We start from the raw sequence: 17,166 nt of genomic DNA, 5'->3' as shown, positions 1-17,166 counted from the left end.
ATCCTGGTTGTTTCTGGGGTCACTAGAATTTTCTTAGCCCATTTAAGGTTTTGGCTATGACTGACACTATGTGATTGTTCCCTAGGGCTCAAACTTCAGTTGCTAGAGTGGAAAGTCAACAGTTAAGCCATTATGCTAATCATAGTCTCAGTTTAGATAATTTATATATAATATATCATGTTTGGTTCCCAACCAGGGGCTTGATAGCTGAATGGCATCATCACTGGCTTCTCACCAAGATGGTCACATTTCGAATCCCAGGCAGTACATGTAGTATTCATGAAATGAAAGGTCAGGTCTCTGTGGTTTTGATTCCTTGTAAGACTGAAGGTCTCATAGCTATGATTACAGTCAACTAAAACTATCAACTTTCTTGCAGTTCCTAACTTCATTGTGTTATGAGAGTTATATATACAACAAAGCTAGGAAGAAAGATAGTAGGAGGGTAGAATGAGTTAGGATGGGTTCTTTATCTCCTTCTGTGTTTGTTCTCTGTAATTGTGATCAACAAAGCAGGCAGGATAGAAAACGCAGATCAGTCAGGACCCAGATAAGAACATAAATATAACCCAAACTGTTCAGAATCCCTTAGCACAAAAATAAATTTTCAGTCAGCAATACAATTCCTGCTAATGCAACGCAAAGGAAATTTCAAACAAGTCAGTCAAGTCACTGAAGACGGCTACCATCGTTGTAGATGGAACATCTTCAGTGTTTATCTTAAGAACTACATACCAAAATGGACCATGCAACTTCTGAAGATGAAGCTACTTCTGTATTTGCTATTTTGGATTGCATTAGCAATTTTTGATACCTTATACAGAGACAGAGTATTGCCCAGGTCAGTTCGGGTGTTCATTTCAATGGACTTGGCAGACTAATTTGTAATAGCACTTTTTGGCTTGTTGAGCAAAGCAGTGAGGAACTACTACCATGGTATGCGTTAGTGATGTCTAGGCTTTGCTATGATAGCTGATGGAGTTGGTACTGATCCAACATCCTTCAGGCTTCTGTTAATATGCTGTTTCAGCTATGGGCAAGTTCGACTTATACATAAGTAACACAGGCATATTTGTTGGCCAATAGGTATATGACCTCATCTACTGATTGACACTTCCATTGTACATGTGTTTAGATATCATCATGTACTTTGTGCCAGAGTTGATGACTAACATTATTTTCTCTGTGCAGTGTTCCACAGTCTGCTGAAGGCTCATGCCGTTGAAGCACGCAGTGTTGTAAGACAAGCTTTGGAGATCCTCACTCCACTGATCCCTGTTCGGATGGAAGATGGGTACACCATGCTAACACACTGGACGAAGAAGATCATCGTAGAGGAAGGCCACTCCATGCCACAACTCTTCCACATGTTGCAGTTGGTAGTGCGGCACTACAAAGTGAGCAGCTTACATCTTTCCCTCCTGTATTTGATTTGTTTATTTATCATCAACAAAGTGCATAAAATTCCAATAATAATTAAGCCTATACTATAGAGGGGTGACTAAATGCGAAATATTACGTTCAAAAAAAGGTTTGAAGAATTTAGAGTTTTAGAAAATCATAGTCACTCCCATACCAAGTTGAATGGGAATTATTAGAGGGTGAACACTCTTTATTCCCTAAGTTACATATTTCCCAGCCGGGATTTGAACAAAGTTTTCTGATGCCTGAAAATTGACATTTAAAAGGGGATATTAAACTTGAGAATTTTACATTAAGAAAGAAGTTTGAAACCTTCCCCTCAAGTTAACTGTCTGGAGCTATCGCATATTAAAAGAGGTCTGCCATTACCTTGAGCTGTAGGGCCTTCCAACGAGGGCAAGGCTGCTCCTGCCCCCTATTATACCGTACACACATTTAGACCGGAGCGACTAAAATTACAATACGGCCCTAAAGCTTTTATAGCAACTCGGGTGGAAGGTTCCCGAACTCTCTTGACCTAGGCAGAATGCCTGTAAACACCCCCAATTTTAATTGCTACAAAAATATGTACAAACATTTCTGATTGGTCCATAATGTAAGGAAGAAGGAAGCCGTAGCAGTGGCGGTAACCTTAGCACATAAAAATTTTTAAAAAATTCCAAACACATGAGGTTTACAATCATGTAGAATAGAGATTTCCCTTAAAAAATGAATAGTTTTCCCTCCCGCCAGAGGGGGCACATAGGGTCGATACTAGAGACATCTAAAGACTAAAGGTTCAAATATCTTCAGCTACACAGTTTCAGATTCATAACACAGATGGCTTTCTAGAAGGCGCGCAGTTGAAATGGATGGAGAAGGTGTACCCCTGGTACAATAATAATAATAATAATAATAATAATAATAATAATAATAATAATAATAATAATAATAATATATAAAGCAAAACAGTGTAGAATATATACAATAAAATCTCATTAAGACACTTTTGCAAAGAACAAGGAAACAGTATGTGTTAAACGAGAAAACGTATTATTGAATATCCAATTAAAGAATATGCCACAGAGATATGGAACCACTCTACACTTTTTTTTCATGACATACATGCATTTAATGTTGTGTGCACATATAGTACCCTCAGTCATCAATGATCTGCATTTTGGACTATCGCCCAGATGGCAGATTCCCTATCAGTTGTTCACCTAGCCATTTTTTATTTTTATTTTTTTTTAAAGATGATGAGAAAATATTATTAAAAGGTATGAAAAACACAAGAGCAAATATGAGAAACTTTTCCACAGGAACTTATAAAAGTAACTACAGAGTATTAAATGGTGTCAAAAACACAAGAGAAAAATGAAAACCTTGCACTGTGGCCCATAAAAGTAATGAAAATGAAAATCCACAGCCTCTTTCCAGTCATTCGACTGAGTCAGGAATGGAACGAGTGAAGCCCCCATCTAGCGGCGAGGATAGGAATTGTGCTGGCTGCCGAAGCCTGTCGCACTCCTCTGGGACAATGATTAATGAATGAGGCTTAGAGTGCGTGTAGCCAACAGCGAGTAAAACAATAGCCCTGGCGAATTGTTGAGACTTGCAATGAGGAAAAAAAAAGTCCATAGAAGATACTGGAAGCTGGCTAGCAACAGAGAAGGTGTGCAGAATGATCTGTAAGTGAAAACTGCAAGAATCTCCCTCTGGCCCGTATAAAGAGTGAACCTGAGAGAATGTGGCTCTGTCTTGAATTATCATTATAAAATATCAAAGCCATCTTAGTAAACAGTGCTGATGATAGTATTTATTATTATTATTATTATTATTATTATTATTATTATTATTATTATTATTATTATTATTATAAGTTAAAATGGAGCCTTGTTGAGATCAACTGTAAAATAAGAAAAAGGAAAAAAACGTAATAGTGTGAAAACAACACACACAAACCTTACAATGTTGTTATAAAAGGTGCCCTTTATTCGCATGATTAACACTTAATCCTAAATGATTAAAAATTCAATTTACCTTAAATTATTAAAAATTCAATTTACAACTATATTTGTAGGAGTAAACTTAACATTCTTCCCTCAACATTTTTTAGGGTTAGCAGGTATACCACGTCGCTACTCCGACTACCCAGATAGTTATACGTCTTGAAATGTTGTCTCAAGACTAGGATCAACTATTTCATTTATTGGTATTATCTTCCTTATTTTCATTATCTGAGAAAGTATAATTTCAAATCGAACTGTATTATTCCCCATAAATATGGTAAGTTCATTAGAATGATATCAATCATATCCGCGTCCGACTCGTTGGCTGAATGGTTAGCGTACTGGCCTTCGGTTCAGAGGGACCCGGGTTCGATTCCCGGCCAGGTCGGAGATTTTAACCTTAATTGGTTAATTCCATTGGCCTGGGGGTTGGGTGTTTGTGTTGTCCCCGACATCCCTGCAACTCACACACCACATATAACACTATCCTCCACTACAATTACACGCAGTTACCTACACATGGCAGATGCCGCCCACCCTCATCGGAGGGTCTGCCTTACAAGGGCTGCACTCGGCTAAAAATAGCCACACGAAATTAATCATATCCGCCAGCCGAACATTCGTACTCTGAATTACCTATATTAACTAACTTCTAATATGGCAGAATAGTGTGGTAGATTTAAGCTCTACATATAAAGTTCACCCTTTTATTGGAACATGGCAACCTGATCGAATTTAAATTTACAAAACAGTGCCTCCCCTTTAATAGAACAATTAATTTTTTTCCATTATCATACACTCTTTATTTTATTAATTACTATTCTAGTAGCTTATATTATAGGAAGCTTATCATTTAATAAATTCATCCACCATTATTTACTTGAAGGTCAAACAATTGAAGTAATTTGGACAATTCTCCCTGCAATTACACTTGTTTTCATTGCCCTTCCATCCCTCCGACTTCTCTACCTTCCTGATGAATCTATAGATCAACTTATTACAGTAAAACCTGTTGGACACCAATGATATTGAAGTTATGAATATACAGACTTTACTACCCCATACGAATTTGACTCGTCACACTCCCTTATAACGAAATACCTGTAGATGGGTTCCGACTTTTAGATGTAGATAATCAAACTGTCCTCCCTATATATACACCTATTCGTATACTAGTAACCGCTGCTGTTAAAATGTTAAAATAATAAAAGTCAATCTCTAGTCGGTGTGAGGCAGTTACGAGATGGTTGAGAGTCGGTGATGAGTCATTCAGAATTGCGTTAGCAAGGAGTAAGATTGTTTTGATTAAATGAAGTATTGCAAATTGAAGAGTAAACTGCTCTTGGGATGACACTGCACTGTGAGAGGCTGTATTAGACAACAGAATATTGCATATCCAAGACAATTTGCAAGTACAAACTGCATAAAGTGGAAACCTGGAATGCGAGTGTACTTGTAAACTCTAAATAGTAATTTAGTAAATTACAGTGGAAGTCCGCTATAGTGAGTACGGCATATAACGAGAACTCCGTTATAGCGACGACTTTTTCCTGTCCCTTCAAAATTCCTATATTAAACTGTGTATCGTCCTTCGGTTACAGCGAGAACCCTATCACTGACGCATCCGTTATTACGAGCGATAAAGCGCGCGCGATTTTTTCCGTTACCAATATTTATGCACCCCAGCGATGATATGCATGCGATCAATTACTTTCAGTATAGTTTCCTCTCTATGTGCACTAGCGATTTCTCTCGTCGACATTCGAAGGCGATATTGGAGTCGATTAGTAATACACATCGACAGCTGTTCCGTAAAGAAAGTTCGAAATGAAAGAGAACATATGTTCATAATAAATGCGTAAATAGCTTGTTACATAACGCTTGTTAACTCGTTAAAATATTAGGGCTGGCTAAACGACCGCTTACTTTTGAGGCCAAATACTGCAATTAAGTAAGAATGGGATACACCTCGAGATATGGCAGAGTGCTTAATTGATTTCAGAGGTTAGTTTATATTTTGTCGCATCTGGTTAAATAACGGAAAGGCTATTATGAAAATTTATAGCAAGAAATTTATCATTTCTCTACAGGCGCTTAAGTGTGTTTTCATCATACGTATAGTACGGTTAAGTTAGGATACGTAGCGCTGTTTGAATAAGAAAACTGAAACGTTTGCAACAAAATGCGATCGATCATCTTCGGTACGGTATAGTTTTCTCAGTTTGTGCATTTGCATGCTCTCTCGTTGACATTCAAAGACGATGTTGGAGTTGATTAATAATACCCATCGACTGCTGTTCTCTGAAGAAAATTCAAAATGAAAGAAGATAACACGTTTTCGTAATAAATGCGTAAATAACGTGGCCGATAGCAGTTGTTAACTCGTTAAAAGTAAAGACTGAAGTAAACGATATCTTAATTTTAATGTTATTACGGAAATTAAGTAAGATATAGCAGAGTACATCACTGATTTCAGAGGATATTTCATATCTTCTCGCATCTAGTTACGGCTATTTATATGTAAATTTTTCGCGAAGAGGTTATTTCTCTACGTGCATTTCAAATGTGTTTTCATGATACATATATGGTTAGGTTAGGTGATGCTGTTTGAAGAAGAAAGCTGAGGTGTTTGCCACAGAAATCTCTGGAGAGATATCGTATTTCTCCGAATCCAAGACTTTTTCCCTCAGAATCTCATGCGAAAACTCAAGGGTTGTTGCATTCGCGGCCTAACAGTAAGTTAATGGATACCATTGACAACTACCGTGGTATCCACGCTGCTGCTTTTCATACGCGTACAGAACTCGTTGACAGTAAACGACCGCCTCTTTACTATACATCGCTAGCCGCGACAACCGCTTGTACAGTGCCTGAGTGTTTCTCAAATCTGCAGAATGGCATCAAAACATGCGACCCTTCGAATTCTTAGAAAAGCCATGGCTACTCAGTGGCAGAGTTATAACGCTTCTATTGTACTCGACGCATAGTAAAATTAATGTTTATAGACAGCAGGAATATTTTTGTGATGGATAGTCGTATTGTAAAGATACGTGAAAAAAGTATTGCTGGCAAATTTTCAACGGGTTCTAGTCGATATTATAATGCCGATTTTAAGTTATTGGTTATTAAACACTCGGAAATGTAGAATAATTGTGCAGCCGCAAGAAAATACGCCATAGGCCTAACTAAAGCCAATATTTGATGTTAGCGTGAATACAAAGAGCTAAAAAATGCGTACTGTACAAAAAATGTATTCAGTGGTCCGCAACAAGGACGCTTTAAAGAAGTCGAAGATGAAATTGTGAGATATGTGCACAAAAAAGGCAAGGGCGAAATGGCCATACCGTGGCAGTATAAACTCGTTTGTTGACTTTCAACGTCCGCGATTAGACCTATATATCGCTAGCCGCTGAATTTGGCCGAACCCGGCATGCGAAACGTGCGTGTAGTGGTAGCTGGTAATATCTGATGCTGCGTAAAAGTAACAGTTTTATAGACAGCAAGAATAATTTCCTGATGGATCGTTGTATTCTAGAGGCGTATGGAATAGGTATTGCCGGAAAATTTTCAACGGGTTCTCTTCGGTATTATGATGCCAATGTTAAGTTAATGGTCCTTAAACCAGCGGAAATGAAGAATAATTGTGCAGCCAAAAAAAAAAAAAATACGGCGTGACGAAAGTCAATGCTTGGCGTCTAAAAATAGTCTAAAAATGCGTGGGCCTACTGTACAACAAGGCATGCATATGATTTTACAAAGTTCTTCTTGAGCCTGATTTAAATTGTTTGAAGGAAAAAGTGGGGTTCATCTTGGATTTGGAGAAATACGGTACTATATTTTTTTCAGAATGAAATTAAACATACTTTCATGTAGTATCGGATTATGAAAAATAACAAACAAGTAAGCCGTAGTGTGGATATCATCTACGGAAACACAAGTTTTTAACAAACTGATTGCCGTTTCATACCGATTTTAATGTGCATGGGTGGTTTTCCGACTTTTATACAAAAATCTGATATAACGACAATCCGTTATAGCGAGTAAATTTTTCGCTGTTATGAATTCTCGCTATAATGGACTTCTACTGTAGATGATAGTAAAACCATACTACCTCTCTGTGCAGTCATTTTAGTTTTATGTTTAGCAACCCAGTGACATCAGAACTTAAATCATCACATCCTTCCATTAGTACCTGCTTGAGTCAAGATTTGTTTTTGACGGGTCTCTTATCCTGTAGCTCATTTTGGATATTTTTCTGTTGTTTTATTAGTGGAGTGGCTGTGTTGAGGTTTAAAGAGCAAGTACTGATTTATATGCAATCCAAAGTTCGGCACTTTCTGGTGAATTGGCATTGTTGTCCCACTGAAACAGGTCACTCCCCTCCTAACTTTTCATCCCTTCTCTTCACATTCTGTTTCAAGGTCTTCAGATACACAAACTTGTCTGCAATTCCTTCTATAAAAACTCCTCACTGTATATTCCTTACCAACTGGATCTGCTTATAATTTGTTACAATGTTGCATTATAAATTGAAAAAGTTGTTTATCACGCATTCCAGGTTTACTACCCTGTGCGCCATCATCTAGTGCAGTACATGGTATCCTCTATGCAGCGTCTAGGATTCAGTCCTACATCCACCATAGAGCATCGTAAATTGGCCGTGGAGCTGGCAGAGGTAATCATCAAGTGGGACCTGCAACGCATCAAGGATGAAGCTGAAACAAATGAGGTTTGTAATAATGGTTCTAACCTTTTGATAGATGGGAGATTTGTATATTTTTATAAATTATAAAAGTGTGTTTCTAGATATATGCATTACCATTCTAAAATTCTAAATTTCAGGCTGGTCCATGCAAATTACCTATTCAAATTATGTGACACCAGATGAATCTTCTTGGTCTTCAGGAAGACTGCATTGACAAAAAATATTTTCATGAAAATAATTTCATAAAATTTGGTTTTAGGAATTGTACATGAATTACTTTGAACTTTAGAAAATGCTAATTGTGATGTCAGGACCCAAAACACCTAATATACAGTTAACAGTTCTGATGACCCACAGATGATAATGATGGTGATAATGATGATTATAATGGTGACGTTAACAGTTCTCTTTTTTTTTTCCTACACATAATAGGATAAATACAGTGACAGTTATGTGTGGGAAGAAAGAGTAACTGAAAGAGAAGAAGAGGACAATCGTGGACACACAAGACGAGGACAATACCCACAACTTCATACACTGCTGTGTGCACATAAATGGGCTCTCTCCTCCTCAGGCCTAGGTTTTCCACATCCCCTGATGAACTATTATGCATTCCTCTTCTTGTGCCTGTCTTTCCATACACTGAGTGGCCAAAAGTCGCAGGAAGGTGTGTCCCATTAGAAATTGTGCCATGTATGATCCCTGAGCGTTACAGCTAGCTTCAGCGTAGCTGAGCAGTCTGTCGCAGACACCAGTGTTGTGAAGATGGCAACACGTCGTGAGTTAACATACTTCGAACGTGGGATGATCGTTGGCGCATGGCACATTGGTCATAGCATTGCGGAGATTACATGCGAATTCTTGTTTCCAAGGTCAACAGTGTCGAGGTTGGATCTTCAATATCACAGAGAGAATGTTACCACCCGCGCACGAGAAGACCAAAGATGTTTAATGAACGGACAGCACGTCACCTCCGTAGAACCATACTGGGCGCTCGAAGGACTGCTGTGAGTCAGATCACCACCCAGCTGAATGTTGGGAGTCATTAACTCATTTCTACCAGAACTGTAAGGAGGCAACTGTACCACATAGGCTCTACTTCTAAATTGACGTTTTAGCAGATTTTGGCTCTGTCTGGTGGTTATGCGCTGAAGCATAGACATCCAACCAATCCCAAGCTGCCATTCATATCGATTTATATCGGCAGAGCACGATCTCGAAACCTAGTTGCCAACTCTAATATTTACATTCACCACGTGGTTAACCTATCTCGCTCAGCGTGTTTGGTATTCGGTACGGTTCGCGATCTTTTGCATTTTCCTTCAATATTTAGTGTGTTTTTCATATTGTTGGAGGGCTCCAGTGACTCTGAGATCAGTTGTGTGTTCCATTTGTAGGCCATAACCTCCTTTCTGTGCCAGCCATTAGCCGTTAGTGATGTGTTATTTCCTCATTCTCTTTTATTGTTAATAATATATTCTCTTATAGTGCCAGATATTGTTAGAAAGTGTAGTTCTTATGAATTTGTTTTCAATCCATATTCATTCGTTTTTCTGAGTACTGTATTACAATTTAAAAGGGCTGTTTACCGCGGTCATATTGCATCAGCTGTTCTCGCAGGCGTAGCGCGCTGGCAACAGAGGGAAGGCGATGCTCATTTGTTTTGCGAAACTTCAATTTAGAAGTAAGGCCGTGCGGAGTATAACTCATTTCTACCAGGACTGTAAGGAGGCAACTGTACCACACATGCTTCACCAGCCAACAACCAACTGGTGTCAGTTTGCTGACACCTTAACAAAGAGCTCAGCGACGTGCATGGACCCGTGAACATCGACGATGGACCATGGAACAGTGGCGGTGCATAGTATGGTCCAATGAATCCCGGTTCCAGTTGTATCGAGCTGATGGGCGTGTGAGAGTATGGCATATGCCCCATGAAGCTATGGATCCTGGGTGTCAACAGAATTGTGTAACGGTGAGAAGTGGCTCAGTCCTGGTCTGGGTGCGTTCTCATGGTCACAATTAGGCCCCATTGTCCGGCTGCAGGGAGTGCTGACAGGTGAACGTTATGTGGACATTCTTTCAGGCCATCTGCATCTCTTTCTGGCCCTAGAGTACCCTGATGGAGATGCCACGTTTCAACAGGACAGTGCACCGTGTCACCGTTCTGTGGTGGCACGTAGGTGGTTGGAGGAGCACTCCAGTGAAGTTATGACCATGGATTGGCCCTCCAGATCCTTCGATCGTAATCCAATAGATCATTTATGGGATTTTGTCAATGCTGGTGTACGCTCCATGAACCCCGCACCAACTACACAAGAGCAATTGTGAGTAGCAGTGTAAGATGCATGGGTCCAGATCCCTCCAGAACGATACCAACACCTTGTAGAGTCAATGCCTCGCCATTCTGAGGGCTCGCGGATGAGCAACTCGTTAACATCACATTCAGTGTCTTCCCATGACTTTTGGCCACTCGGTATATAACTTGATTTGTCACTTGTGTGTTCTGTTCCATAACTTATATTATCTCTTGACTGTTATATCAAAAGTTAAGTGCCCAGAAGGTAACCGTAATTTAATTTCATCACTGCATAAGCAGAAATGTATCAGGAAGAAGAATGCAAATATTATATTATTCAAGCTCTTTAGGCTTTCTTTTGCTAGTGAAGTGAGCACTTCACTATCACTACTTAATGTAAAGTATTGGAATGGTGGTTTTTAATAAATTTGTCATCATTGTCATCTATCGAAAAGATGGAGAGTACCATCAGGCACATGAGATCCATTAATGAGTACTACCTCGCACTGAACTGCCATTATGATATCTCGTGTACCGAGAAAATGGCTGTACGGCCTGGGTCATGTAGCTGTCAGCTTGCGTTTTCTAAACCATCATCGCCATAAGACGTGTGTGTCGGTGCGTGCGTGTGCGTGCGTGCATGCGTGTGTGTTTGTGTGACAAAGCAACTTGTAAAAATAAAAAAAATCTTGTGTGTTGGCAAAATGTTTCCTATGCTATTGGAATGAGACAAGAGTGATATCAGAGTAGAATGTGGAGGGTGTAGCAAGTTCTCTCATCTCCAACACTGTAAGGAACATTTTTTCTGCTTTGTGAAGTCTTGTGTGGTTACATAAGATTATTATCTTGCCTAACACTTGCAGATATTTCTCGTGTACTGCTCGACGAAGGGGGGTACCACAAAAATTACATGCATTATTCTGCAATTATAGTGTGTCCCTTATTGAATGACATGCCAGAACTCTCCTTGTCAAAATGAAAATTGCTTTGTGAATTCTGGGTTCTGTCAAATCTTGAATCACTGGTCCAGGATGGACGCAGTCATTGGATTGTTGCACAAGTTCAGATTTTTACGGTTGTGCTCATGTTTTATCAATTTCTATGATACTGTTCATGTATTAGCTCTAGAATTACCGCAGTTATCCAAGTGGTATGATCTAAGGTGATATAGATGTTGATTCCCATAGGGAATCTGAAATTTTTGTCCCGAATGAGTAAATTTATAATACCAATATAAATGGTCCGTTATTAGACATTATAAATTTTCCAGCTAACTCATTCCTGGTTGCCAGCGTTTTGCCCCCTTGTGCTAGGTTGGGCTCGTCAGTTGGTACCTAGCACACAAATTTCAGATTCCCTATGGGAATCAACATCTATATCATCTGATGGCCAAGCAGGCATCAATTTTTGGTAGTGAGACAAAGTCTCTCATAGTGCATTGGCACTGCCGGTGGCTTCAAGTAGCCTACGCAGTGGCCTCCACGGTATGCACTAGCCACGCGTCTTGGTAGGTGTGCTAGGTACCAACTGACGAGCTCAACCTAGCACACGGGGGCGAAACGCTGGCAACCAGGAATGAGTTAGCTGGAAAATTTATAATGTCCAATAACGGACCATTTATATTGGTATTATGATCTAAGGTACCATAACCGATTTAATGAGCCATTCGCGGTTTCATCTTAATTCGGCTTACAGTAAAACATGTATGGCTTAATCGTTGAGCAAGCATATGACTACTGACAGGATCAACCAGGGAGCTGGCTGGCTTGAGAGTTGAAACCAAAAGTCATAGTCCACTGCCAACGAGTGTGGCCTGCGGGACACAGACTTTCTTTACTCTGTTGGTCGGCCGAGTGGCTCTCGCCCAGACAGTGGGCCTTCCATAGGGAATGGATCCCTTCACCGTCCATCGTCACATCTTCACTTCGTCCGCTCCCAGGGCCAGAAAAACCGTACGAGAGGCCTGCGACATAATATTGTTACACCCGAGCATGGGCGAGCGGTTACCAACATTACTGAGCGCCGCATATGAGCGTGAACACTGGGTGTGCAGAGGCTCGCACCATTGTATAGATAATTTCAACCAAGAACTCACTTCTTTCTTACAGAGTACCATTGATTGTTTGTGTGAGTTCACTACATTAGCCTTATTATCCCTTGATTTGATTTCACGTGCAATACTGCCATTCGTGGAACATACACATTTTAAGTACTTGAAATGATCTAGAGGTAGTGCTGTTTTTTGTGCTGAACACAATCCTCCTCATAAATATTGTTGAATAATGATGTACATTGCAAGTGTTAATGTTTCTCTTTTTTATTATTTTAAATTTGGAAATCTTGAAAATTGTTCGAAAATTTTGAGCTGGATTTTGTGAACAACCCATTAAATGACCTGATTCTCCATTGTAGGACCTGGTTACGACAGCTTGTGGCAGTGTGAAGCGGCCTCACATCGACGAGCCGGGCTCCAGCATGGACGGCAACAAGAAGCGTCATGGAATGGCGACTGCCCCCTTCCCTGCTCCAGCGGCTGTACCTAAAGTGGAGCCCGATAATTGCACTCCTATCGAGAGAATTCATTGTGATTCAGTCCTCAATTTTCTGTTGAGATTGGCCTGCCAGGTAGGGGAATTTGATCCAGTAGTATTATTATTTCTTTGTGTGGACGCTTCAGATTTTTGCCTCATGCTTTATTTTTATCTGGATTAGTTACATAAAGGACAAAAGAAAGTTCAGGTCAGTTTTTTTCCTATCTATTTGCTATGACATTACAGGAAAATACCATAAGAGAATTTCTCAAAACTCTGTATTTAAGTTCGCTGATAGCCAGGTTGTGCTTTTAGGTTATGTATTATTTGGTTATAGTTCTCAAAAACTGAGTTGACATGACACTATATGGTGGCACAACAGAGTTTTGGACGATATGGTGTTGAAGGTCAGCTGTGCCATCTATGCACGTTATCTTTACATTAGGTAAAGAGCGGAGCACATGATCTCCTCCAACTATGTATTTCTGCTGTGTGTCACCAGATGGCACCATAGGATTCTTCTGAAGTCACTGAGTGGCCAGTGGTGAATTTCGCAATTGCAAGCGTGCCAAACATCGTGGATTCCTCATTCACGTCTAAATTAGCATGCTCTATGTATTGTTATGCAACAGTAGAAAGAAGTGGAAGGCGTAAGTGGGTGAAAAAAAATTATGAGTCAGCAAATCTCTGGAGGGGCTGCCTATAGTTCTGACAATTTATGCCTGTTACAGCCACGGATCATGACGAAGAAAAGGCGGAGGCCCTGATGCCCATATTTTAAAGCCGCTTATTCCCTGGTTTTAACCCATTATTTAGAAGAAATTGAATCACAGTACATTGTTTCAGAAAAGATAAATGTAGTGAAAACTATTGACCACTAACTATTTACACTTTCCATAATATTAGAAAACATGCCATCACATCCAGATCTCTTTTCGTGGAGTCATAAGGTTGTTGGTTCAAACCCACTCCCCTGTCTTGGTGATACTGGAGGAAGTATTCTACTCGACACAGAGGTCACATTCCCGTGTTGTCTAGATCCCCCTTCCTGATACAACTTTTCTTCCAACAGATGCATAACATGCACACACTGTCTTCCAGATTTTGGTAATTTTATGGGGATTTTTGGGAGGAAGCGCTGACAGGAATGATGATTTGCGACCAAGATGCTTCCATGATGAAAAATAGTCTTTTTCTAGGGCAAGTCTTAAAGTTACTTTGAGTGTCACCATGTCTGGAAGACGCTGGTTGAATAGTGTCGTATGATATGAAAATATTCACTAATACAGTGTTCAGTGTAAATCCAAAAATATATCTCCACCATTTCACTGTCTTCCTTCCTCAATTATAGTAAGACCTTTTTTGATCTGATCTATCTACTCCCCATCCCCGTATTTTGTGTATCTATCAGTTGCCAAAAGGTCACAGAACAGTAATTTGTTCATTCCCCCCAGTTTTTTTAATTTTTTAAAAATTCAACTGTGACATTTGGATCACAATTTGATGAAACAGTACAGATGTCCCTGTGTCATGCTACAAACCAAAGCTGTCACATCACCACTTGAACTATTTTTACTTTCTCTCTCTTCATTTTCAGAGATTTAGGATTCTTTAGTTCAGCTGGCCATTCTTTTAGTTGAACTTGCATATGCATCATTGTCATATAACTGTTGTAAGAATCCCATGAATGAGAGGAAATTGTCAAAATAAACACGTTGTTTTATACAGTGCTGAATGTCGACTTACTGACAGAGCTGTGGAGTGCCATTTACACAACATGGAAGTGCGTGTGCTCCATCGGTCGATGGGCATCACATCAAAAACGAAACCGTTCACTATTAAATGGACATCGTACCCATCACTGAGAAGCACAGATAATGAGTCTCCAGTAGTATGGTCACGTTTTACATGCCACACCTGCAACAGTTATCAATTTCACCCACTCCTTTGAAATTAATATGGACATCCAAAGCAGCGCTGTCATGACAGTAAATGCTAATATGATGGAAGACCACATGATGCAAAATGGCAAGCCAAGATTAAAACAACGGATCCTGCACCATTCGAAAAATTCACGATAACCTGGTCTCCCAACATGTTCTTGTTTCTGGGTTCCTTTCTACCACGGTAGAAATTACTTTTGAGAAAATAGCCTTTTTTCAAGTGGCAAGAATCTATGCATTGATAGCCCACTTCAGTGGTTTCTCTTTTATGCATTGTTTCATGACATTGCATCCTTCGAATGGGATCTCTGCCTGGATTGTATTAATACTGAAAGTGTCCATTATTTGCAAGAGTGGGAGAACTCTTTGAAGCATGTAATGAGTGGAATCATCCCTGGCTTTTAGCTGTCTGATATCCACAATATGAAAATATTTTGTGAGAAACTTGTATCTCCTAAACGTCATACGGCTATAACAGCAGCATTTGGCCTTCATAGCGGTCTGGTGCAGGTTTTTTAATTGACGCCCTACAGGCGACGTGCCCATCTGTGAGGATGGGGCTGTATCAACATTAATTCTAATGCTGAAAAAGACACAAACAACCAGTCCGTGAATCAGAGGAATTAACTAATGAATGTTAAAATCCCAATCCCGGCCGGGAATCAAACCTGGGACACTTTGGACCAAAGGCCAGCATGCTAACCATTTAGCCATGGAGCTAGACAGCTTATCACAGGGTATTCGATGTCTGGACAAGACCAATAATCACTTGATTTTGGCAGTGGAAAGAGATTTAATTCGGCATCTATTTTACCAGAACGTGCCTATTTAAATGCTGTGTTGATATTTGTGCACTTGGCTATGTCATTGAATAGTTTCCTAACATATGTAAAAAAATAATCTGTTTCTCGTGATCCACTTTCCAAATTATGGACAAGTCCAACATCACCTTCAAAATTATTTGGAATAACGAACACAGTGTTACATGAATTGTAGGAGCTTCACCATAAGGTTCGATTTCTTGGTTTCTGTTTTCACTTACATCACTGTTAACGCTAAAATTATGTTCGTTGATAAGTTATTCAATCACTAAAAATTCACTTTCACCATTACTAAACAATTTTGCATCACTTTCATCACCTATATTGAGCTCAGTTTCAACATCTGCAGTACTTAATCCCACCAAGTTTATGAAGGAAACAGCTGACCAGTGCTCGCTGAATTTCAAGACAAATTTTCACTATTCTTTTATAATAATAATAATAATAATAATAATAATAATAATAATAATGATAATAGAACCCTTAATTTTAAAATTACTTAAATACACTTAAATGAGGTAATTACTGTAATCCATTCATTCCTTCAACAATTATCCAGCAAGTCAGCGGGATCTACTCGGCAAGTGCTCACGGCAAGCCACTTCAAACTTCCAGTGAGAGGGAACTTCCGTAGTGTTCGCTGGTAGAGAATTCCATAACCTGGGTGCAGAAATTTTGAAGGAGTGGTTGTAAACAGCAATACGGTTTACGAGTATGGCAAGAGAGGAACGAGATCTTGTATGACAATAAATCACAGACAGCGTAAAGACCAGGCATACGGAAAAGAAATGTTTCATGGCCATATCCTATCTATTAGCTTAAGAAAAAGTTATTGAAAAATTAAAAACTTATTTTTGTTTCTCCAGAAAAAAAATGTAATTTTAGATTAAATAAGCCTGTCTAACCTTGAGTCACATTTTCAATTCTATTCTAAAGGCAATATAATTGTGTTCACACCTCTATGTGATCTGATTCAGATTTATCGGAAAAAGTAAACAGAAAAGTAATCCTAAGATATTGTGGTTTAAAACTGAGGTTATTTCATCGATCATGGGTTAGAGTAACATATCATCGTTGTGCCTACAGAAACTGGTTGTGATCATTCATTAGGAGAAATGCTAATCTGTAGCACATGTCATCAAGAGCAAAAATTCCTTGAAAAACCTTGCACAATATTGGACCTTTCCTGCTAAAGTTTTAAGTTAAAATACTTAGGTTTTTGCAGGTGCAATGACGGTATATTATTGACATTTCATTAATAATAACATAGATAATCAAATTAATAACTTTACTTACCACTGAATAATTAGTGCTGTAATACAGTCATTGTCTAAATACCTTCAGGAAAAAACAATAGATTACCCACCTAAGCAATACACAATATAATCAAAAAAGATTATTTATCTAACAAATGTGGACATGTTTCAGCTCTTTTAGCCATCATCAGCACACAA

The 17,166-nt window shown here is 39.2% G+C and overlaps 1 protein-coding gene across 1 annotated transcript in view; it reads left to right on the top strand.

Annotated features, from left to right (window-relative positions):
* Nipped-A (Transcription-associated protein Nipped-A) overlaps positions 1-17,166 on the top strand; it is a 347,371-nt gene that overhangs the window by 135,461 nt on the left and 194,744 nt on the right. The window contains exons 34-36 of the mRNA XM_067157840.2: positions 1,192-1,397; positions 7,972-8,142; positions 12,830-13,042. Of these exons, the coding sequence (XP_067013941.2) occupies positions 1,192-1,397; positions 7,972-8,142; positions 12,830-13,042 (590 nt within the window). The remainder of the gene's footprint in view (positions 1-1,191; positions 1,398-7,971; positions 8,143-12,829; positions 13,043-17,166) is intronic.

This window comes from Anabrus simplex, chromosome 14 (genome assembly GCF_040414725.1).
Source record: "Anabrus simplex isolate iqAnaSimp1 chromosome 14, ASM4041472v1, whole genome shotgun sequence".
In the NCBI taxonomy this organism is placed as follows: Eukaryota; Metazoa; Arthropoda; class Insecta; order Orthoptera; family Tettigoniidae; genus Anabrus; species Anabrus simplex.
This window is presented reverse-complemented; position numbering and strand designations above follow the sequence as displayed.